Source organism: Styela clava, chromosome 1, assembly GCF_964204865.1.
Source record: "Styela clava chromosome 1, kaStyClav1.hap1.2, whole genome shotgun sequence".
Taxonomy (NCBI): Eukaryota; Metazoa; Chordata; class Ascidiacea; order Stolidobranchia; family Styelidae; genus Styela; species Styela clava.
This window is the reverse complement of record NC_135250.1, coordinates 6,649,488-6,672,697: the sequence shown is the minus strand read 5'-3', so window position 1 is coordinate 6,672,697 and position 23,210 is coordinate 6,649,488. Positions and strand designations below refer to the sequence as shown.

The following is a 23,210-nucleotide window of genomic DNA, read 5'->3' as shown; positions in this document are numbered from 1 at the left end:
CTGCCGAGTCCGTGACGTCATAATGGAAAGCAGAAAAACGTGTTTTTGACCATGCTACAGCATCGTGCGCTCGCAAACATACGTCGTAGTTCATATGTTTTGCCTAATGGTTTCGCAAATAGCTGTTGAATCATTTTAAATATATATTTTTTCTTTTTTTTGGCGGCCATAATACAAACGTAAACGTGGATCAATGTGCGCCTAGGCTGTGAACTGGATTTTCAGCCCACCTTGCGTCAATTCTGGGCGGCTAGTCAGAAATTCTTAAATGTCAATATAAAAAATAAAAAGCTTTCGACTACAATGCTTTCCCATAATTCCAAATATTTCTAGCCGTAAATTTATTATGTCATGTGCGCATATGGTAGAGAAATGCCACTCGTCGTTAATACAACGTGGTACGTCTGCTTGCAATTTAGTAGTTCATGTAAACGTTCTAAAACTCTCCATGCTTTCCATTGCCTTTTTAGCGAAAGGATTGCACGCAATAAACTCGATTTAAAAGAGGTATTGATGAGATTCCACATTGGGTTGATCCAGAGCATGTTTCATTTTACGCGAATCAAAAACTCAAAAATATTACAATAACACATATTTTATTGTGTACCACATGTACACCAAAAAGGATAGATAATTTGAAGGCGACTGGCGCAACATCATTGTTATAAGCGATCAATAGTTTTTAACTTGCGTTATATCATCTGGATATCTGTCGTCGTTTTATTAGGAGTGTTTATAATGCACACGATGGATATTGTTACAGATCTAACCTTGAATTTTACCTTGTCAATTTATGTAGTGGGATTTATAGAAGCAAAAGTACAAACATAGGCGTAAATTAGTAAAAACAGAATTGATTATAGACTCGGTAAAAATGACGCGGACTCGAATCCGAGTCCAAAAAATGCCTGGATTCGACTCGAATCCGAGTCCGGATCCGAATCCCGGCCCATCCCTACTATCAACGTTTGCCTGCTCGGTTACCGTCGATGGACCCATATGGCGAAGAATTTTTCGCGTTTTCCCCAACCTCATGTGGAATTCACCATCATTTATCAGTCTATTAGTCACGTTAACTTGGACCTCTTCAACTCTCGCGCAGTCGGCGATGCCCCCTGCGATACCACCGATAATGCTTATGATCCAAAAAATCTCACAAAAAATCTTCAGACTTGTGGATTAGGCTACCATTAGCCTTCCCAAAATCTTGTCCGAGGAGAATAACAACTACGTTTATTCACATTCATATTTTAATAGGTTTATTCAATTTTTAATATCGCACGTGCATATGAAATGCTAATAATAATCACAGTGCGAAGGTATATATATGGAACTTCATGGGTGGATATACCGATTTCAAAATGTGGTAGTTCAAAGCAAAGGCAAGAAGAAACTTGAACTACAAACATCCATCAATATTGTTGGCAAATCATAAACGTGGAGGACACTGGCTTCCACAGAAAACATTTTCAACATCTTCTCGTTTAGTCAGGAATAAAAAATGAAAAAAAAAGACTTTCTTAAAATTAAATCCACAAGATCAGTAAAATGACAAATAGAAATTATAACAGAGGGATTGACTAAACATTTAAAAAAAATATAAGCGATATTTAATACGTCTGCGCGTCAATATTTACCAATAGCTTCAACAGACCCATGTCTTGACTGGTTAGCAGTAAAATAATAAAAACAAGCTCTGAGCTTGCCAGTGAAATAGGTTCAATCTTTCCATAACGTGCTGTTTTCCGTAATGTAATATTTCTCTAATAAACAAACTCTTTTAAACTTAGTGTACATATAAATAAATATAGTTACGGCTTCAGTGTTATCTACTGAGTATCTCAGGACGGTTCTAGGAAAATTCGCCGCAGGAAATTTCGCCGTAGAAAATCTCGCCGCAAGAGCATATTGCTGTAAAACAAGTATGTGCGATAAAAACAGTAAAGTTTTGGAAGTATCTTTTTACTTAAAAAAGATTCGTTATTTAACAGCATACCCTAACCCTATAAACCTAACTGTTTTATCACAAATATACTTGTTTTATAGCAAAATGCTCTTGCGACGATTTTTCATAGTCAAATTGTCCTATGCGGCGAAATTTCCTGCGGCGAATTTTTCGGACACGCCTCAGGACATTACCAACAACTTTACAGATTTGGGACGAAAACTGTTGTGATTTGCAGCATTAAAATATCTGGTGCTGTCGGATGGTGCGGGAAATTATTATGCGGTTAGAACAATACGACGTGCCATATAAATTCAAAATAAGACTAGTATGAATAAATAACATTTGATTCGTTTTAAGATAAATATTTGTACAGTAAATACTATGTGAAAATTTGAATTTACAAATTTTTGAACAGAACGGTCGATACAATAGCCAGCAATATTATATTGAATTTGGAGGTATGTAGAGTTTTTGGACAAACCCAAAGCCATCGAAATATGTGTTGTAAGAAAAATACCTCCATGCTGTATTCGCATGATAATTATTGATCGATATCAAAATACTTGAGTCTACATGTATTTAGTTAAATCGGTTTGGGTTGTGAATTGTTAATGACTAATTTGACTCTGTGGGAATAATAATTTTTTGCACTTTCCAATCAAGAATACTTCACAAATCCATAGTTTATGGAAAAAAGCAGAAATAATTTAGTTATTAATAATACTTATTTCTTGAGGCATTCTCACACATTTACAACAAACAAATAATGAGAAAAACACTATTTTTGGATGTACTGGAAGCTTTCCGGTTTGGCCTTTATTTATCACACCTTCCAGATGAGTTCGTGGGAATGAGTTTTCAACCTGCGAAATTGGTTTAAATAAAAAAAAAATGGCTACTGCCGTTTTATGATACGTTCTTTGCGTTATGAAAAAGTGCGCGAGAAATTAAAAACAACGTTGTAAACGTAGTAAAAGCATAATAAATACAACGTACATAAAATAAGAATACACCTTTCGTTTAAAACTCATTCAACGCGTCTGCCAAAAATTTTGTTGAGCGAATAGGTTTGTTCTATTTTTAATGGGAATGGCTTTATTGGGAAAGTCATTACTATGGTACAAGAGGGATGCCAAATCGGGATGTTCAAGATATTTAATTTGTCTTTCTCAGGGTTAACGTGGTGCGTAGTAATGTTTCGATGACAGAATCAGATTAAAACAGATCTTAAAATGACGACTTCTAATATCGCTGTCGATAAAACGCATTGATACAAGAGAGAAATGCTCCAATATAGGAACACGAATGTATACATGGTCTGCAAAATTCTAATTCAATGGTAAAATAATTGCACCGAATGTCACATGAAAGTGTGACAGCGAATTATCATCCCTAGCAAAATTCAGGGTGAAATTATCGTGGGGATCGGAGAAAGTTTGAAAAAATGGACAGCCTTGTAGCGACTCCAAAGAACGTAGTCATGAATTTTCAATTATCAGGGCGTATCCTCCAGCGGGTCTATTAGTGAAGTAGAAAAAACGCTTTTTTTAAAAAAAACTTAACAACCCCAGTCAGAAAATCAGGAGCAATTCAGCAAAGCTTTCCATAAGTACACTTCCTGTCCAATTTCAAAAGTCATAATTGATGCTTGATAGTCCTGCCTAGGTTTATCAGCTTTTCAGTTTCCAAAATCATTAAATAGGTCTGAAGTCGGGATTGGTATTCCAACTTTGAGCCCCAGTTGCTCGTTTCGTTTGTCGCTCTTTTTTTGATCGTCCGTTTCGATCGAAGCGGGAAATTCCGCTTTTAAATTTTACAACTGCATACGTTACATATTGCTGATTTTCATCTGAATCACTTGCCTTGATTCGTGAATATGCGCTTCGGTGAGTCGGTTCGAAAGCGCCTTCTCAGATAGGATATATGTGGTAGATACGAACCACATGCCGTTTTTCGTTATCTTTGAACGCAAGGTTGAAATCCGACGGCCGCTCCAGAACCAGATCTTCCCGGGCTCATATTATTGGTTAATTCTCGCCATTCGCCCCGATCGGGATCAAAATACTCAACACTGGAAAGGAAATCGGAACCGTCGTATCCACCTGTGTAATTGAATATAGATTGAAAGTTTAGTTTAGTCGACACAAGTCAGTATTGCATGGTGGGGCCTTAAATTGTGGTATTTGGTACAGAGGTACCTTTCTACACGTTCACTCCAAACAAGGTCATGTGTAAGCTTCCTCTGTGGGTTGCGAGCTGCTATGATTTGAAGGTATCGGAATCATTCCGGTTTCGAATTACCTAACCAATTTATTACACCCTGGGCAAGGTGGTGGACATGGGATTTAAACCCAAACATTTTTACCCTATGATGCCAATATAGTCAAAGAAGGCATTCATTTTTTATTAGGTTTTATTATCACAATTTCATTTTCTCGGAGCTGGAGGTCAAAATTTCCACCAGCCCGAAGTCGGAATCAAAAACTGTTTCAATCCGAATCCAAAAAAAGTCGGAGTCGATTGTAAATTGTCAGAGCTGAAGTCAGAGTCAAAATTTGCACCAACAACTTTCGGAGTCGGAGTCGAACAACGGAGTCAACAACTTTCCCAACCCGGATCCAAGAATCGGAGTCGTTTTTAAATTGTCCCGGAATCCAGAGTACCTTAGAAATCACCACCTATACCTCCAGTCCAATATTAAAACAAGTATTACCATTCACTCACCTAATGCAAAAATCTTATTTTCGTGTACAGTTACTGCAAGTGCTGATCGTTTATGCCTCATTCTGGCAATAGGTTGCCAAGTGTCGTCTACTACGCTATATCTTTCAACTGAATTCAGCTGCTGCGTACCGTCGTATCCACCAACGGCGTAAATGTAGTTACCGATAGCAACGACGCCTGGATGTAACAAATAAACAATGTTATCAAAAATATTAACAACGTATTTTAAAGCATACTAAATAGGATATTTTGACGTCGTTAAAGTGGTAATTACGCACGTTAACCTACGTATTTCAAAAAGTTTTCTTGATGTAAATATTTGTTCAAGGAAGGAATATAAGGAGTTAAGAAAAAAGGCTCGAAACATGTAAGTAACCTCATCGTTAAAGACCTGTAAAAATGTCCTACAAAAGACCCACCTGCTCCACTCCTTGGAGTGTTCATTGAGGCAACAAAACACCATTCATCTGTTTCGGGAACGTATCTTTCGACTGATTTTAAACGATTTCGGCCGTCGAATCCACCGACTGCATATAATATTCGATTTGCTACTGCACATCCTACGCCGATACGCTTCGTTTTCATACATTTTACCATGGTCCAAGTGTCTTTTTGCGGGTCATATCTGAAAACAAAAAGGACTATGATTAATTATTTTGTTCCATTATGAACAACCCAACAACTTAAATTATGTAGGCCTTCTGATTTCATAAACAGTTTATTCATTTACTTTCATCAATTATTTTATCGTCTGTTATGCTAATTATGATGTCCAAAAACCGTATTACGCTCATAATAATGTACGGTAACAACAACAATATGAATGCCGAAATGAAGGCGCTCCAGAAGTGTGTGTACCAATATTGAGTCAAGCTAACAAATTTAGTTCGCCTACTCAACAAGTTGCGTAAAGTGACTGAAACCTATGGGCAGGGGTATATTCACTCGGCTAACACAGACAGTAATATCAGACAGTAATCCTAACTCGTAATAGAACTAAAATAAGAAAAATCGGAATAAAATTATGGCCTAACCCTAACCTGGTACACACACTACGGGAGTATCGAAATGAAAGGCCTTAAGATAAACAAAAGTACAAAAATAGGGCATGTACAATAGCAATACATAGTATAACTCGAGGTCAACAAGTACACTCAAATAACCATATCTCGTTAGGTTTCATTTCTGGAGCATTCTGATGACGCAATGCTCAACAAAGGGATTGGACTTGGCAAACCATACAGCAAAAGATAGCAGGAATTGCTTTAAAATAAAATCGGACGGTAGTGATAGCAACGGTGTAAACATTCCAAATAAGTCAAACTAAATGTGACCTTGTATGTGATGTAAAGCAGATACTGTTTACGTCATAATGCTACTTATTTATATATGAACATGCTTGGTCATATATGAATATTGTACATGTTTTGGTTTGGGTTAAGCTCCTTACATAAGGTTTACCTGTCGTTAAGCGGTTAAGGTATAAAGGGTGTCTTGCGTATCCACTCGTATTTGACTATTCAAGTAATAGAGGGCCATAAAAAAAGGGTTGCCATATTTTACTCGTAACAAAATACGTTTCTACGAGATGTTTCATATATGCAAAAAGCAGAGGTTATTGAACATTTGGCCAATTCTTTTGAACCGAAATCAGAAACATCAACTAGGACACATATTAACGTCCTAGAAACATATGTAGTTTACATATTTCAAACAGGATTATCGCAATTGGGATACTTATACGTATGCGTGTTTTTTTAATAGACCGACCGTCAAAAACCATAAACAGGTGACACGTACATATGCAATGTACATCGGTCACTTATATCTTAAACCCTTCTTGAATATATGCATCATCGGATTGGACACGAAATGAACCTATGAATCGTTAGGCAAATTGTTGTCGTCAAAAATCGCATTTCTTCGCAAACTAATGTAGCAACTGGATTTCAAATTTTCAGTACTTTCATTTTTTCATTTCATATGTTGTGGAGTTTTCATAATACATTACAAATTTTGCTATTTTTGCGAATATGGGTCGGCAGAGAAGCGTTCTGTCAGGATTGTCCACCAAGGCCCTACCCTACCATTGGCATTGTTCTCTATTTCAGTAAGCAACTACGCTTCAATGCAGGTAAATTAGGAAATGAGGAATGTTTTTGAAGGAAAATCTTTATTTTGGATCTTCCCATTTTCTCTTATAAATGGGCCCTGGAAAAACACCAAATTGTTCTCGAACAACCGACTTGAAACATGGTTTTTCGAAATGAATAATATGTGATTACATATCACTGGTTCGAATAGACATGAAAATTTGAATAAATGCTTTGAAGTGAGCATATACATTGGAATTCATGATGCAACTGATGTCTCACATACGGTACCAACTACATTCCAAACTAATCTTCAATTTTGATTTATATTCGCGCGCTACGTAAAATTAAAAAACGTCGGGCAATTTGGTACACTTCAAAATGACCAAATATTTTTAAAATAAGCCTCTTCAACTAAATAAAATTGATTTGCGAATGGTACTTAACTCATTCATGGTTGGCTACGTTCTAACAGTATAGACAATTTTTGGCGCGCAATTCACAACCCCGTTCGAAAATGAATACGTCATCTTACGTTATCTGTGACACGTAAAATAAAAATCTGCGTGACGAGCGACATGTTGTACACATAAAAGTACTTTTGTATTTCGTGGCAACGGTTAATAAACGACCACTCCCGCTCGTGCCCGATTGACAATTTATGGCTGTTGGTTATGTTTGATGACAAAAAAAAACACCATAAAAAGTCATTTAAAAATGTATGTAGTACTTTCCGCATTTAATTTATCACATAAAGACCACAAAATCGGATAACCACGGATATCAAATACATTGTCAATAATAACTTTTGATGTAGATCGTCTGACCGCATCTCAATACACGCGAAGTAGGAAATGTATTTTGATATTGAGTTGAAGAGCAATGAAAACGCCAAATTTTCACATTTTAAATCGAATGTTTCGAAATATGATATCTTTTATTCAACATCACAGTCATCGAATACAAATGGACTCTTTCAAGATCTCATTTTATTTTTAAGTGGTGGGGTTTCATAACAACGAAATTCAGAAGAAATCTTCGTTGAAATTTGGGGAATAGGGTATAAGCGCCTCACATATTTAACTACTTAGGTCGGCTAGCTGAGAAAAGAACTTAAACGTAGTCAGCGGTACGAAATAAGTGCGCCACATGTACCTTGTCCCAATTTTTGAATGATTTATAAAAATGGCCTAAACACGGTATTATATCCTAACGGTATATAATTAGAATATTTGGTTAAAAATACAAGGTTTTCCATAGGGGATATCATAAGCTTGAAGATACCGATAACTAAAGAAAGAATCGGATGTTTTGTAGAAATTCCCCACTGATGCAAAAGTGTGAGATTTGAGAAAAACACCACCGCCCACACCCAAATCAGACATTATTTTGCATAGTGGCGGGGGAATTCCACAATGGATCCAAAGAATCAAATATCAATTTCAAAACAATATATCATAAACTATAAATTGTTAATCAGGATTATTCAAATATATATCGAAAATCAAATAATACGATCCACTGAATTGAAGTTTGCTGACGATCACGACTTGGCATCACGAAATAGAAAATAGAAAATGGAAAACCCCTTTATCAAAACAATCAGTTTGTTTACTTTTGATGAAAACAAATAATTGCTCGAGGCTCGGTTAAGAATTAACAAAATATAATTTTTGCTTGTCATCGTCTGTGGTTTCTAAGGAAAACCAGACGCGCAGGATGTGAGTAAAAAGAAAATTATTAACACGATTAAATTTAGTTTCATATTGTTTGATAAGGGGGTGGCCGAAAGAATTTTGCAAAAATTCCAAAATCAAAATGGCGGCAGCATACCATGTTGGATATATTGCTACAATACAATGACACTGTTATTGCCTAAATATATCCTAATATGAAAATTGTTGTCCATCTCTGTTTTATACCATGAAAAATAATAATTTTCAAACTCCATTTCGCTCAAAAATTTAATACTTCTGAATCTGATACATTTGGTTTCCTTTTGATCGGTTTTCTGTTTTAATCCATCTTGTTCATGATTTTATAATATCAAAGTCGAAATGTGTTTGGATTACAGCATATCTCAAATCGTGGCCACGAACAAAAGAAGCAATATAAATTGTGAAATAATTGAACACTATTTCGAAATACTGTTACTTGAGAGACCAGGATCTTGATTTGAGTGAACTTCTATAAAATGAAAGATGGCGGCTGTAAGTTTCACAGCGAAAACGCAAAGTTATTTAAATCAAAAATGTTCAAAAATAATCCTTTTCAACCTAAAAATAGGTGATAGTTTGTGTGTCTTGATGTTACTAACCATAGCGCTAGCCACCGCTTCTAAAATTATCGGTATCAGTAATGGTTCTATTATAGGAAAATTCGCTGCAAGAGCATTTTGCTGTAAAACAAGTATTTGTGATAAAAATAGTTAGATTTTGGAAGTAACTTTTTATTTAAAAAAGATTCGTTATTTAACAGCATACCCTAACCCTATAAACCTAACTGTTTTTATCACAAATACTTGTTTTACAGCAAAATGCTCTTGCGCGATTTTTCATGCGGCGAATTTCCCTATGCGGCGAAATTCCTGCGGCGAGATTTCCTACGGCGAAATTTCCTGTGGCAAATTTTTCGGACACGATCCGTAATTGATCGTATACTAGAATTTCACTTTGTAATAAATATTAATTTCAATAATAATATACATGAAGATATTTTACAAGGTATTCGTGAGTCACCTGTGTGTAGCCATATTGAGAAATATTACCCAATGTTTGCAAAGTACAGAATTTACACGATCCGAAAATTTGGTGTATTCTAATGAAAAGCGATCTCTCACGAATATACTTCTTTACAAAAGCAATACACAAGAACAAAAAACCATACTGGGTGGGTTAGGCGAAAAATATTCGCGGTCAGAGACCTGTGCACGAACCGGCTGTACAACAATGTGACCTGGCCTTACTAAACAAAGATCACGTGACAGATTAAGAAATATGCGACCTTGCGTTGGCGAGAGTAAACAATCACTTCGATACACAATGACGACACAATCATGAAATCCTAACCGAGGAAGACCGCCTAGTCTTTCTTGCAGAATTCAGACACTTCGTCAAATAATTATTATTCCATTTATCATGGGCGATGATAGCATTTGGACTATATTACGAAAAGGTGGTTTTAAGAATTTAATTTGCAATTTTTTCTCATGTCTATTCATGTTGTATAGATAAATGAGGCATAATTGGGTTACCACACAAAATAAATGATGGCGAATATGCTATTTTTTAGCGGAAAAAAATATATCTGGTAACATAGAATTAGAAACCGGCAAAATTGTACAAATAATGATAAAATATATGTCGATGTGGTTGAATATTTCTGGGCTGAGAAGATCGTAACGGAAATGACAATTTATCTCAAATATTTCCCAATATTCGTCTATTATTCCATAAGCTATTGAATCTCCATTGCTTGTCCATTTCAAAAGCCGACATATTTTGTCCAAACGTCCGTCTCACTAACTATTTTTATGGTTCAGAAAACTGATTATTAAGCTTTGGCCATGATTGGACCGTAGTTAGACGCGTGTTGTATCCATGGTGCATAGTTGTATACGTAGGAAGAAATAACATCGATGATTGTATGGGCGGAAAACATAACACATAAAATCATTTTAATTTTCCGTTTCACATCATAATAACTACAAGAGATCAACGCTCAAATATATTCACGAAGGTACCAATATGGAGGTAACTAAGTTGATCGCCTACTTTACATCAAGTTGTGTAAAGGGACGCTAGCCTATGGGATATATTCATTTGGCTAACACAGACAGTCCCCGAGCTCGTAATAGAACTAAAATAAGAAAAATCGGAATAAAATTATAGTCTGACCCTAAACTGGTACACACACTCCGGGAGTACTGAATTTTGGATGAAATATCGAATTCCACATACTCAGAGAAAATTGAAAATAAATAAATGAATAAATAAAAGCAATAGCGTTCCCCCCGGCTTCATTCATTTTGAAATCAATTGGTTGGCGATTTTTGTTCCTAACAACAATTTATCAAAGCGACCCATAAGCCCACTTCGTGTCCAATAACAATATTGAAGAATGTGGATTAACGAATAGCATAACATTCGACGTAAACACTCTTTTTACGTACACGCGACCATAATTCGTACGCTTAGTCATCGCGTAGGAAGTTGAATGGGCAGCAATTATACGTTTCAGATTTGGATGACGAAAGCGAAACTTTGATCACCTTACACAAGGAATATATATTTACTACGCAGAAAGTAACAGTTAACCTTATTTATCTATTTTGATATGATTCATCGGAATTTCGAAGAAAATATTTGCTTTTTGTTACATTTTTAGTAACAATTTGGTTGAAATGTTTTCGAAATTTTGTAGGCATATTAGTAGTTAGTACCGTAAAAAATTGCATATCAAAATGGTGGTAGATCTTAGTTATGTAATACCAACCCTGAATTGTGATCGTGACATACAAAAACGCATATAGCTGTCGCCTGCACTATTTTAGAGCCTATGCTAATAATATATATTGCTTTTATTATCATTCACAATAAAATACACGTCTTAGCAATGGCATATCTGTGGCCCGCACTTGATGATAATACATTTCCTATGTTACGTCAATCACAATTTGTTTAATCATTTTAATAACTGTTATAACATTACGCCGAAACGAACGCAAGCAGTTCACAGGCACGAAATTAGAGCCACAGGCGCGGTCACGTAAAATGAAATATCACAATGACTTGCAGTTTTAACGAACGAATTGGTGGCAGTTTGCGCGCCGACAGCCATCTGCAGACTGCTACGCTGGCTAAGCGATTCGCCTTCCTCGGCGTGTTGGCTATCATACATTAAACATGGCCCGAATATAATCTTTCAAGCATTTTATGCATGGTGAAATCAATTTAAAAAACAAATAAAAAACTGCTTTTAGTTATATAAAACTGGATTATGATCTGAGATAGATATTATGAAATGCTGCATTTCGGAAAAACATATATTAGATTAAAAATACAAATAGTCCCGTTGTAGATTTTATCGTTAACCACTGCAATAATATACGTTAACTCAGCTTTGAAATTCTATTACTTATTACGCGGACGCAACATAATCTCTAAAATTACGTTAACTTTCCTATAACATGGTACTTATTATTAAAGCATGTGCTTATTATGTTCGCTTTATGGTTGGACTCTTCAAATTTGAGTAAGCCTTTTTATTTTAAATTTATAATGATAATATTTCATGAAATATTAAATTTAACAAAATTCATGTTATTGTCCATAACTCCGCTAATAAAAAAAAAACATTCCGTGAAAAATTCATATTCATCTTGATTTGAATTTCCAAAAACTGACGGTGACTTTTGGTCAGAAAAAACAAACTCATGTTTACGATAGAAATATTCTGTCTAGCACCGCCCAAATAGGCGTGGTTGTGAATTATCTAGAAGCTCATTTTCGAAGAAGAATGACAAATTGCCAGTAGTACTAATTAAGATCCCCGGAATAAATTTTGTCTATAGCACTTTCACAATGACTTGCAATAATACAAATAAGGAAGGTACACACACACGATCCATATATCTACTGTGAGTCTTAGCAACAAATTCAATGTTTTCGTAGACGGGAAGCATCATTGAATCTCATACCTGGCCATGTGTGTTCGAGATATAGATTGGTAAAATTAACATAGATCATATATGATATATTCTATACATGGAATTAATTTAATGGTAGTAAATTATCACCGACCATAGGCAATTTGCGCTTCACATTACGAAATATTAATTTGCGCTTTACATTACGAAATATTAAAAATTAATTTTAACGACCGACATGGTAGCCTATAAACTAAGTAAATGAAAACTACTATCCCTTGTAAGTGTAAATCAAATATTTGGTTTGATAGTACCAAATCAAGCATGTTCCGGAGATAAATAACGGCGTTGAAGCGCACAATCTTTGGAATAAATTATATTTGGAAAATGAAAATGTCACTCACAAATTCACTAAAAAAAAAGAAAAAGCTATTTTTCCTTCCAAATTTATAAACATCTATCAGCCTATAGAATTGCAAGATGGCGTTGAGGGCTTTGTTTAATAAACTCAATGCAAAAATCATGTTACAAGCGGAAGGGGAAAAAATTGCTGAAAAAAATTACAAATAACCATTCAAATGTGTTAGTAAACACCAGAATCCGTGATTTAGAATAACCTTGGACTGAAAAAACAGAACAATAAAATTTTCGAAGCCTACCTTTCGACTGTGTTATGATTGTCTGTACCGTCTGAACCTCCCACTGCATATATCATATGATCGATCACTTCGACTCCAACTCGATTTCTTGGTGCGTTCATAGATGAACAAGTGTGCCATTGATTCGTCATAGGATTGTACCTGGTAATTGGGAGGAGTGGAATTCATAGACAATAAACAATGATAAAAAGTAGTCACGAATGCACGTGATCCTTGATTGAATCGGCGAAATGATTGAAAAACTCAAAACTTGCTAAGAATGATATATTGGTAATCTGCATTTAAAATAGCCGAAATTTGTTCTTATGATAACCACCGCAAAATTACTCAATCAATTAACTTCAATCAAAACCAATTCACTAGACCAGCGTTTCCAACCTGGACAAGGGAGGATTTTTGTTTTGTTTTGGGAAGAAATTTTTCTATTTATTTGGGTATAGGTAGCGTTACTGATATTCTCAACGCATTTACTATTATTGTAATACATATTCATAAACACATTATAGATAAATTTGCGCACGAAGGCCAGATTGTGAGTTTCGTACGGCAATATCTAATAATCCATCGAAGATCGAACGACAGACGAAAACGAGTTTTTATGCACATTGCACAGTGAAGCGAATAAAAAGTTTCAAAATTTAAAAAGGAAGAATATATCAAATAATGTTGCACAAGATTATAGCCATATTTCATTCGGCGCGTTTTCAACGAACAGGGCTTTATGTCAGCCACAAATTCGATCTACTCAAACTATTGTGGTTCTTTCACTGACTATTTTATCTCTCTGATTCGGATAAAGCATACATAGGGTTCTGATCTATATCCCGAGATATATTTTATGAATCGTAATCGGTATTTATATACGATGTCTAGGAGTAGCACAAAAGCTGTTTTATGTAAAATGTTGGTTAAATTATAGCACTCACTATTCTAAACATATTCTATGAATTCTATATGAAGCTAAATAGATGCATTTTAATTCATGAAAGTAATACTAATCCCGATGTCAAATTTTGGGTTTTCCCTTCATCGAACGTGAAAGAATTGTATCAAGTGCGACCTATATTTAATAGCTATGAAAATGTCACTGACATTAATAAAAAAAAACTAACGGTTTTATAACTTGCGAAACGACAATGCTATAATTTCAGTATTGCGCTCAGAGTTATACAACATACCAGTACGCAATGACGATGCAATTTTTGTATACAGTCAAATGCTATGACATTTACATTCAGCAATATAAAAATGGCGATATATGTTTTTTTCATACTGTGACGTCAACACCTGATGACGTTTTTTTTTTTTTAATTTTTTTTTTATATTTGCAAAAAAAACTAACCTGTCGCACGATGCGGAGTCCATATTTCCTTCAGGTGAATTGTTACGTCCGCCGATTGCGTAAAATAGTCCACGTACGACGCACGACGCTATTCCTGATCTTGGCATTGGTAAATCGCATAATTTTAACCAGCGTTTTTCGTCGGCTTTATAACATTCCATGTTGGACAGTGAATGGCGTAAATACCCGCCAGCAACGTAGATTACCTGTACAGTTAAATAATTGTTATTAAAAAAATATTGACCCCCAAAATTTGCCCCCAAAACCGAACCCGGAAGTAAATGCCGGAAATTGACCCCTACGAGAAAATGTTTTATATATATAGAGAGAGAATTATTTCGTAGAATTTATAGAAGATCGTAAATATGATGATAAACCAAAATTACCAAAAGGCCTATTTTTGTCGTGTTTTTTGATAACAAACACATTTTAAAATTATGTTCCGACTACGAAATGTGGTGAGTAAAAGATGCGATATCATAACAGGCCAGGCCAGGGGATATGTTACAAATTTGGTACGCTTTTCTGCGATAGTCATAACTTGCATATTTCTCCTTTGCTCACCTGAGGTATAATAGGTGTTCGAGGCTTCGTATGAACCGGTTTGTGCAATGTTAAATCTTTAATAATAAGCGAGATATATTCTATACATTTCGGGTTTTTTGCAACGGTCGGACAATTTTTCAACTGTTCATCTAGAAAAGTCGGCGTCAAAGAGTGGCATCGAACCTAAAAATAAATTGAATTATAAATAAAATTTCTTTCTATGATGATTCGCTCGAAACAAGGTTACAAATACTCCTCTAAAAGCGAAACAAAATTACTGATCCAGGGGTGTAAAAAGTGTGAAGCCATCTGCATGTTACCAGTAAAAATTTTATCGTGAGAATTGAAAGTTCAACTGCGTCATGGAAATAAGATAAGACAGAATCGAGTCGTTATGACCCATATTAGTGGAGGCGTTGGGCATAGCTATGATGGCATCTCAGGTTACACTTTTGGGTTGAAACCCCATGCCCAGCACCTCACCCAGGACAAAGATTCCGTTTCGTCTGGCCTTATCCGGAATGAAAAGCGTGTAAAATCGTTGTATGAAATAAATTTCAAAGTATTTTTTTTTTTGGAAAAAACTTTTACCGCAGAAATTTGGTTGACGAGAATCTGAACGCCGATATTTTTATGCATTGGCCAAAAATTTCCTCTTGTGTATCAATGCGAATATCGCCGTTTGGCGGAAAATAGGAACTTTATGAAGACACTGATTGTTCAAATCGAACATTGCAGTTTAATTGTTCACTCTAATGGTCAACTAATCAAAATTTGCTCTAAGTTTGAACGAATAAAAATGTTATTCAAAATTACCACTCATGGTTATATCATAAATCAGTTGATGATTGGCGCATTCCAATCAAGTATGGTTTATATTTGATAACAAAAAACAATCTTCTCACCCCTTCAAGTAGCATATGAAAGTAGTCTCGCCTTCTTTCAACGTCATAACTGACCCATTGTACAACGGCTTTATAAACTTGAGTTTCACATTTTATATTCATTTCATCTGATGAAATTATTGTTGATAAACGACATGGTGTAATGTCTTTGAACTCTTCGGACTGAACGACCTAAGATGAATTAAATAAAAATTACAGTAATTTAATGGAAATTATATGTATTTTTGACATTAACCGAAGCTAATATGATTTGCGATATTGGTCATATGACAATAACTAACCGCGGAATGTTGACTATATTTAACTTCTCTGTATGAGTATTAAACATGGAATGTTACATATTAAAATGGCGACATTAATATTGATAATAAGGCTAAGTATTCATATTCAATGTTTATAAAGGTGATCGAATAAATGACGTAATTGAACAGAAAATGGCGATTTCTCTGTTGAAAAAGTCATTATCGAATATTATTTCTACATACTTATATTAAAAATACTGAATTACCTCGCAAAAGTGTGTCCTTATATATTTATCAATTTTTTCTTTCAGACATGTCATTCCCAAATGTTCTGCATATTGTACCAAGCCGATGCAGTTGGTAGGGTCGAGCTTTTTTTCCAAAAATCTAAAAATAAATTTTTCAAAATATATCAAAAAGGAGCCAAATAAAATGTACTAGTACTAGACGGAGTGTTTCATCACATGGGGGCAAATTTTGGGCGACAGACAGACAACATAGAACATTCCGTCGTCTATACTTTGTACTAAAATATGACGGGGCGCCAATATTTCGGCTTTAATGCGTCGTGTTAAATTAAAATTTTGGAACATGGGTAGTACATTCAACCAGCAGAAAATAATCTTTGATGGTAGTTATATAGATTTTAAAGGAAAGACAGCCAGGTCCTTAATTGCGCACATAGAAATTATGGACCTCCTGAAGTATGCGCACCAAGATGGCGCACAACCTGAACTCAGGTTGTGTACCAGGTTAGGGTTCAGGTTATGCGACATCTTGGTGCGCATACTTCAGAAGTACCGAAATTATGGATACAAATACAAAAACACACCAAGGGTAAAAGATGGTATGTGTTTCTGATTACAGTTTTCAGTTTGAAATTCTGGTTATTCCAAAAGTCAAATCAGGTCTACCACAAAACTCAGAATATAACAATAAACAAAATGGTGCAACCGCAAAAATTGGATTGCCCAGAGAGACGGAAGTAGAAGAATACCACAAAAAACTTCAAGCCTTAAGAAATACTAGGAATTAATTAAATGACACTTACTGACAGCATATTTTCAAAACATGGGTCATTTGAAGCATGTTTGCACCTTGCATTATATACAATACGCATTTTTCACTAATTGATATTCTTGAGGTATATGCAAAATCAAGCAACTTGGTGAATATTTCTGGGTGAATTTCGCTCATATTCACTTCTGGTTGATTTCGTTCCCGGCAACCACCTGAAAAAACCAGTCAAAAAATCATACTGGAAACCTATTACTTCATCGATGACGTCACAATGGCGTCTAGAAATAGAAACTGAATTTCCTTGTCGATCCTGGCGATGACGATAGCTTGCGAATGATATTGCACTAAGGAAGGTGTTGAAAAACATTAGCCCGTGTTGATTAAAATATATTAAAACATCGGCATAACCGAAATGAATGTTTGAGAAACCGTACCTATATATGGGGAGTAACTAAATTATTATCTATTTTATATTATATCATTATTACGTTACCGTAATCTTTTAATGTATAAAATTATACATGAAAATATCATTTACCAGTGAACATGGCTTTAAAATATGGCGAGCACGCTGCTAACACTAGTTTGTGTGCGTGAAATTTCTGCTTTTTCCCATCGTATTCAAGTTTTATTGTTACGTCACAAAGAAGTCCATTCAACCGCAACTCGTGCATGATGGCCAGAGAATCGTTTGGATATTCCTTCTGTTCGTATTTTTCCAACCTAGGAGTCACGGAAAATATATAAAAATATAATTATGTGGTGAATTTTCGCAAGCAAAGTATTTTGAGGAGTGATATGAGTTTTAGGAATCGAGCAAAACGAAAAGGGATAAGCGAACTCCTCGGCAGCGAGCAAAAAAATTAAAAGTTTCAATGTTAACCATATCGTACACATAAAATTGTCGTACTTTCCACGCCCGGATTACGTAAAGATAATACTTCGATTAACGAAAAAGTTGGAAATTTTTATTCAAATTCGGTCAAATTATCGTGTGTTACAAAGTAATATATGTGATTCTATCACAGATTTTAAAGTCATAACCAGGCGATTTCTCCAAGAAGAAATGCATGAATTTTTTGTGCCACTTTTCTTTCTTTTAGCTACGAACACTGTTAGCACAGTAATGCCTACTTGCACTATTATGGATTAAATGATAGGTCATTTGAAACGGCAAGTCAAAGCCAAATTAATAACATCGCGACAGGACTGGCATTTTGTCTGATATTTTTACTACAAGATTAATTAGCATTTTTTTAATAACAAATTGACTCGGTCATATACTGAATGAAAATCGTTTTACAATTTGACAATTTAGGCATCAGCTTTGTTTCATTGTGACATCATGAGCATTAATTTCTAGAGACCATAAAAGTATTATTGGACATCGGGACAAGCAATTTTTCGTTTGTAAAATTAGCAGCATCGGCAAGTGAAACTGCATGCAAGCTTTTATCGATCAAACGTAAATAGCACCTACGTAACCGATATCCGGAAATAGTACAAAACTAGATTGATGATTAATCAGTATAATTTCACCTTAACGACACCAATCGCACGTATCCCAGGCTCGGAAGGCGTTTGATTGAAAAACAGCTATTTCGTGTATTTTTAGTAAATCACCATATTCGTCAGTAAAGTGGGAAGTGGGTACCGCCAGATGTTACCGCAGTTACCAGAAGCAGCAGAAAAGAACAGAACACAATGCAAAGACTGATAAATTTGTTGCCCAACGGGGCAAACAGGTCAAAAAACGTATGTGATATCAAAGCTACTTGAATACAGCGGTGATTCGCTATGAAAAACGATATATATAACTTATATATATACTGTAAATGGTCCGATCGCAATCGGCTGTGTTTAATTACTGACCAGCAAACCTTTTTATCGAGTTTACCCGATAAGATGAACTCATACTCTGAATCAACATACCTGTCTCCGTCCATCGTCGGAATTACTTGCCCAGGACATTTTCCTGATACTTCACACGAAGATGAATTCTTCTTTCGAGGCATTGTATTGTAGGTTTGATTGAAGCCAGTGGTAGAATGGTACTGCGCTTTTGGGTTTAAGCAGTACTTTACTATCTAGTAGTACGATATACAGATATTGCTTCGGTATAATTCCAGTACGTTTGTTAAAGTTGATATATAACATTTCATCGCAGAATTCCATACATACATAGCCATTCCGCCTGTTTAGTTATGCATCATTTCCATTTATTTATATATCTACGAATATGGTACAACCGAAATGTTACAATGTTACAGAATAATAAACCCTGCATACAGGGTACGGACTCAGTACAGCAGTATGACATGCTCTTATAAACCTGAAGGCTAACACAGCTAATGTCATATAAACCTGATCTAAAACTACAACACAATATAACTATAATATGATGAACAGCTGAGATATCGTGCGGTCTAATTTGTAGGTAACCAAAACCTCAAAAAAGCTACGGAAATTACATAAAGCAGTCACTATGCCGCCCTCGGCGTTTGGTCTGAAAAATATGGCGATAACTTGTACAGGGAACCATAGAAAATGAGAGAAATCAACAACGAAGAAATAAAAGCAGACTGCTGAGTCACGCACGTGCAATGATAATTTACGGTTCATCGAACTCTCTTTTTTAAACAAGAACAAACTGACAACCGGACAAAGAGCACGACGCGGAGACAAGCCCAACTGTTTGATTGGCTGAAGCGCGCAACCTCAGGTCGTTTGCCTGCCTCAAAAGGTATATATTTAGCCTGTCTTTTGTTTGTGTTCATACGTATTGTCCATGGCTTATCTCGTTTGATATTTTTATCTGAATCAGTCCGTGGAAACACTTAGTGTATATTTACCAGGATTTTTAGTAACCCTGTCGAATACTTGTTTTCGCTGTAGGAAATGTCCGGAATGTTGTGGAAGCATGATTCAGCGCTCGGGCTGTTCCCGAGTACCATAACTGGAATAAAATAATTACAACATGCCATAAAAATATGTGACCGATAATATTTTAATTAGGCGTACTTTCGAAAGATATAACTACAAAACATCAAAATATAATTATTGACTATATTGTATATTTATTTTTGTTCGCAAGATACTCACTTTTGCGTGAGTATAAGGCAGCTTTCTCCAAACCACCTAACATTTTAAGAAATACCACAATAATAAAATTGGTCTCTGGATCCTGATTGGTCAAAGCGGCCAACGCCCACAACGAAAGACAATCGGTACCGCTATCGATATCTCAAAAATTGTGCCACAAAACTCTTGTTCTTACGCAACAAAGTTCCCCATTTTTTTTATTCTTCAGTCGTCAAGTGGTAGATAGACGTACCTACTCTCTACAATTGAGGGCGTAGACTTATTTTGAAAGGGGATTTCCTCGTATACGTATCATTTAAAGTTTCAAACATACAGTAATACTTTAGTTCTTATTTACCGATTGGGTGATATTGTACAGTTGATCCAACAAGAACTTTACTCATAAGATAATACGTTAGGTATTCACGTACCAAATCGGTTATTTGAAGTTTCAAAAAAATCTAACTCTGAAGTGTTTTAATGTAAAAAAAGGAATCATGATGAAACTATTCATGACACCCCCTTTGAAAGGTTTTTTCTGAACGCTTTCTTTGTCACGCTTTCCATATCTGATAGGCCTATGATATAATTGCCAAAGAAAACCAACATTTTGCAAACATATACAAATTGTAACTCGTTATATGAGCCATGGATGTAGGTAGTTGATGACATTCGACCAATCAGTCCAGTATTCCACGTTAGAAATCGCTAATATTAGTCGTTCTTTGATTATTTCATATTATAGCATCGGTGGACAAGGAAGTATCGTCGAGACAGGTTTACACATCCGTGGGTTTACAGTATATTAATATTTTCGTGCAATTTACTTGGTGCTGCTAATATCTGTTCAAAACACAAAATATAGTAATCTGAATTGGATTTCGAGTTTGTGGTAAGAGTCAGTCTTGGCCTGTATACCTGCCAAAGTCTTCCACTCGACTTTACATTCCACTGCAAGACATGCTAAATTAACCTATTTATCTAATACATTTATGACATAAAGATTATAATAAAGAATACTGTAATTCTTAACTATGAATTGTACATATTAACTTGAAGATAACAATTAATTCAATTTCAAATCTCAAGGTATGAAATCATGGAACTAAAGCATCCTTCTTAAATAGACGTCGCTGGTTTCGGGAATTTGCTAATTTACCCCCGATAATTGAGGCCTAGAGTAGCCTATTAACCACATGTTTACAATGACGTAATGCAAACGACCGTTGAGGCACCGCAACGAATCGAAGAAAGAAATCATAAGCATAGTTCATATATATATATATATCTAAATGGCCATTATATTTGTTCTATTCTCGTAAACTTGAGAATATCTTATTTGATTGAATGCAAATTTATGAGAATTATTGTGACATGGACGCTAACAAGTACCCCTTCCATTCAGCAAAGCGATGTTTGCTGTTATTTTGTGATTGGGAATTTAAACCCCGATATACAAGCATTGGTCATATTACCAAACCATTTTACTATACAGCGATGACAAAGTTTCTGTGAAAGTTTCTCGTTTTTGTGAATGAGGCAGGCCACGATGTGAAGCAGTTTTGGTCGAGCTGGGATATGTGGACTTCCACGTCCACTCTACTGCGTGCTTCACCCGTAAAGTTCATAGAATAGACCTTTCATGGAGTTTTGCTTCAGCATCTGGGCGGATAAACTTATATGCGTCCTCTCTCGCAACTCTTTTAAGAGTAATTATTAATTAAGGTTTCGATTGCGCTGCGGATCCGATTCAGTATTGCTCACCATCTCGTGGCAAAGTTTGCTTTTGGGATGTCCTGACCAAATTAAAACTGAAAAATATGTTCAGTGCTATTTCCAGGCAAAAAATGCCACTTTCCGTATTTGTAACAGCAGTTAGTGCATCCTCTCTCGTATCCGAGGAGACTGACCAAAATCTTCGACTCTTATCATTTTTCTATAATTCTAAAATTGAGTTTTAATAACGAGCGGTGCTTAACGAGATTATATTAATCAAAGAATTACCAGAACTTAGTGTAACATTATCCCGATATATGATGACGTGGAGGAACGCAGATTCGGATACGTTGCTTTTCTACATATGAAAAAAAAACATTAGTGCATTTTTGTTACAAAAATTATACGAATGAAATTTTAGCCCCGTAGGCGAATACTTGTAGATGCGAATCGCAATACCCTGCGGTTTTTAACACACAGTTGAACATATCAGAACTATATTTCTTACTCGTAAAACCATATCTATTAGATATTACTTTATAATCCTTAGCATTATGATGTGTGGCTATAGGCGCACAGATAATTCTGTGGATTATGATACAAATCTGTTTGAGGCTGGTTGACAGGGGCCCAATGTCTGAAGATGTCCTTTTTGAAACAATAAAGCAGGTGAGGGCGAAATACGTTTATGGGTGACGACTGTTGTTCGTGTGTACGAATACACGATATGTTGTGTGTAGTTCGTGATTTGCAATACCAGGTTAGGGCAATTTTTACATTAGGCTAATCTCTCTTACAAAGTAATTTTACTTCCGTTATTCGATTTACACTTATAAAATCATATATTATATATAACATTTGTATCCACAACCACTTGATAATGATGTTCTTACAAAATTCTCATCCAAGTGCAACCTCGCAATTGGCTTCGTATGTCTTGCGGGGTGGCTTCAAATTTTGTGTGCTTTGATGCAAATCTTTACCTTAGAACCAACCCAATAACTCAAAAGGCAAAAGGGTGAAACTTTTAGTTCCACAGGATAACAAGGACGGTTCATGAATGATGCTCTTCACTGTATGTAATTTATTTCTAAATTTACTCGCAATAAAAGGATATCCGGACTGCTCTGCACGGCACCAATCGGATCAGTAACGGGCAGATGCTCCTTACATTTCTGAGTACACCTTCAACCGATATTCAGTTTTCGTATCTCATTATGTATACTCTTTTTCTCGTAGATTGAAAATTTAGGCCAATCTATATTGCGTTATTGTTTTTTAATTGTT

At 35.5% G+C, this 23,210-nt stretch overlaps 1 protein-coding gene across 1 annotated transcript; it reads right to left on the bottom strand.

Annotated features, from left to right (window-relative positions):
- Nucleotides 1-1,236: 1,236 nt before the first annotated feature.
- Nucleotides 1,237-19,373, bottom strand: LOC120343570 (kelch-like ECH-associated protein 1). Its single transcript, XM_039412790.2, has 11 exons — nucleotides 19,059-19,373; nucleotides 17,665-17,849; nucleotides 17,158-17,338; nucleotides 16,373-16,493; nucleotides 15,865-16,035; nucleotides 14,978-15,142; nucleotides 14,414-14,619; nucleotides 13,072-13,212; nucleotides 5,092-5,297; nucleotides 4,673-4,849; nucleotides 1,237-4,050 (listed from the first exon to the last, which is right to left on the bottom strand). The coding sequence occupies exons 1-11, from the start codon at nucleotides 19,139-19,141 to the stop codon at nucleotides 3,905-3,907; spliced, it is 1,782 nt and encodes a 593-aa protein (XP_039268724.1). The 5' UTR covers nucleotides 19,142-19,373; the 3' UTR covers nucleotides 1,237-3,904.
- Between the last annotated feature and the right edge of the window lie 3,837 nt (nucleotides 19,374-23,210).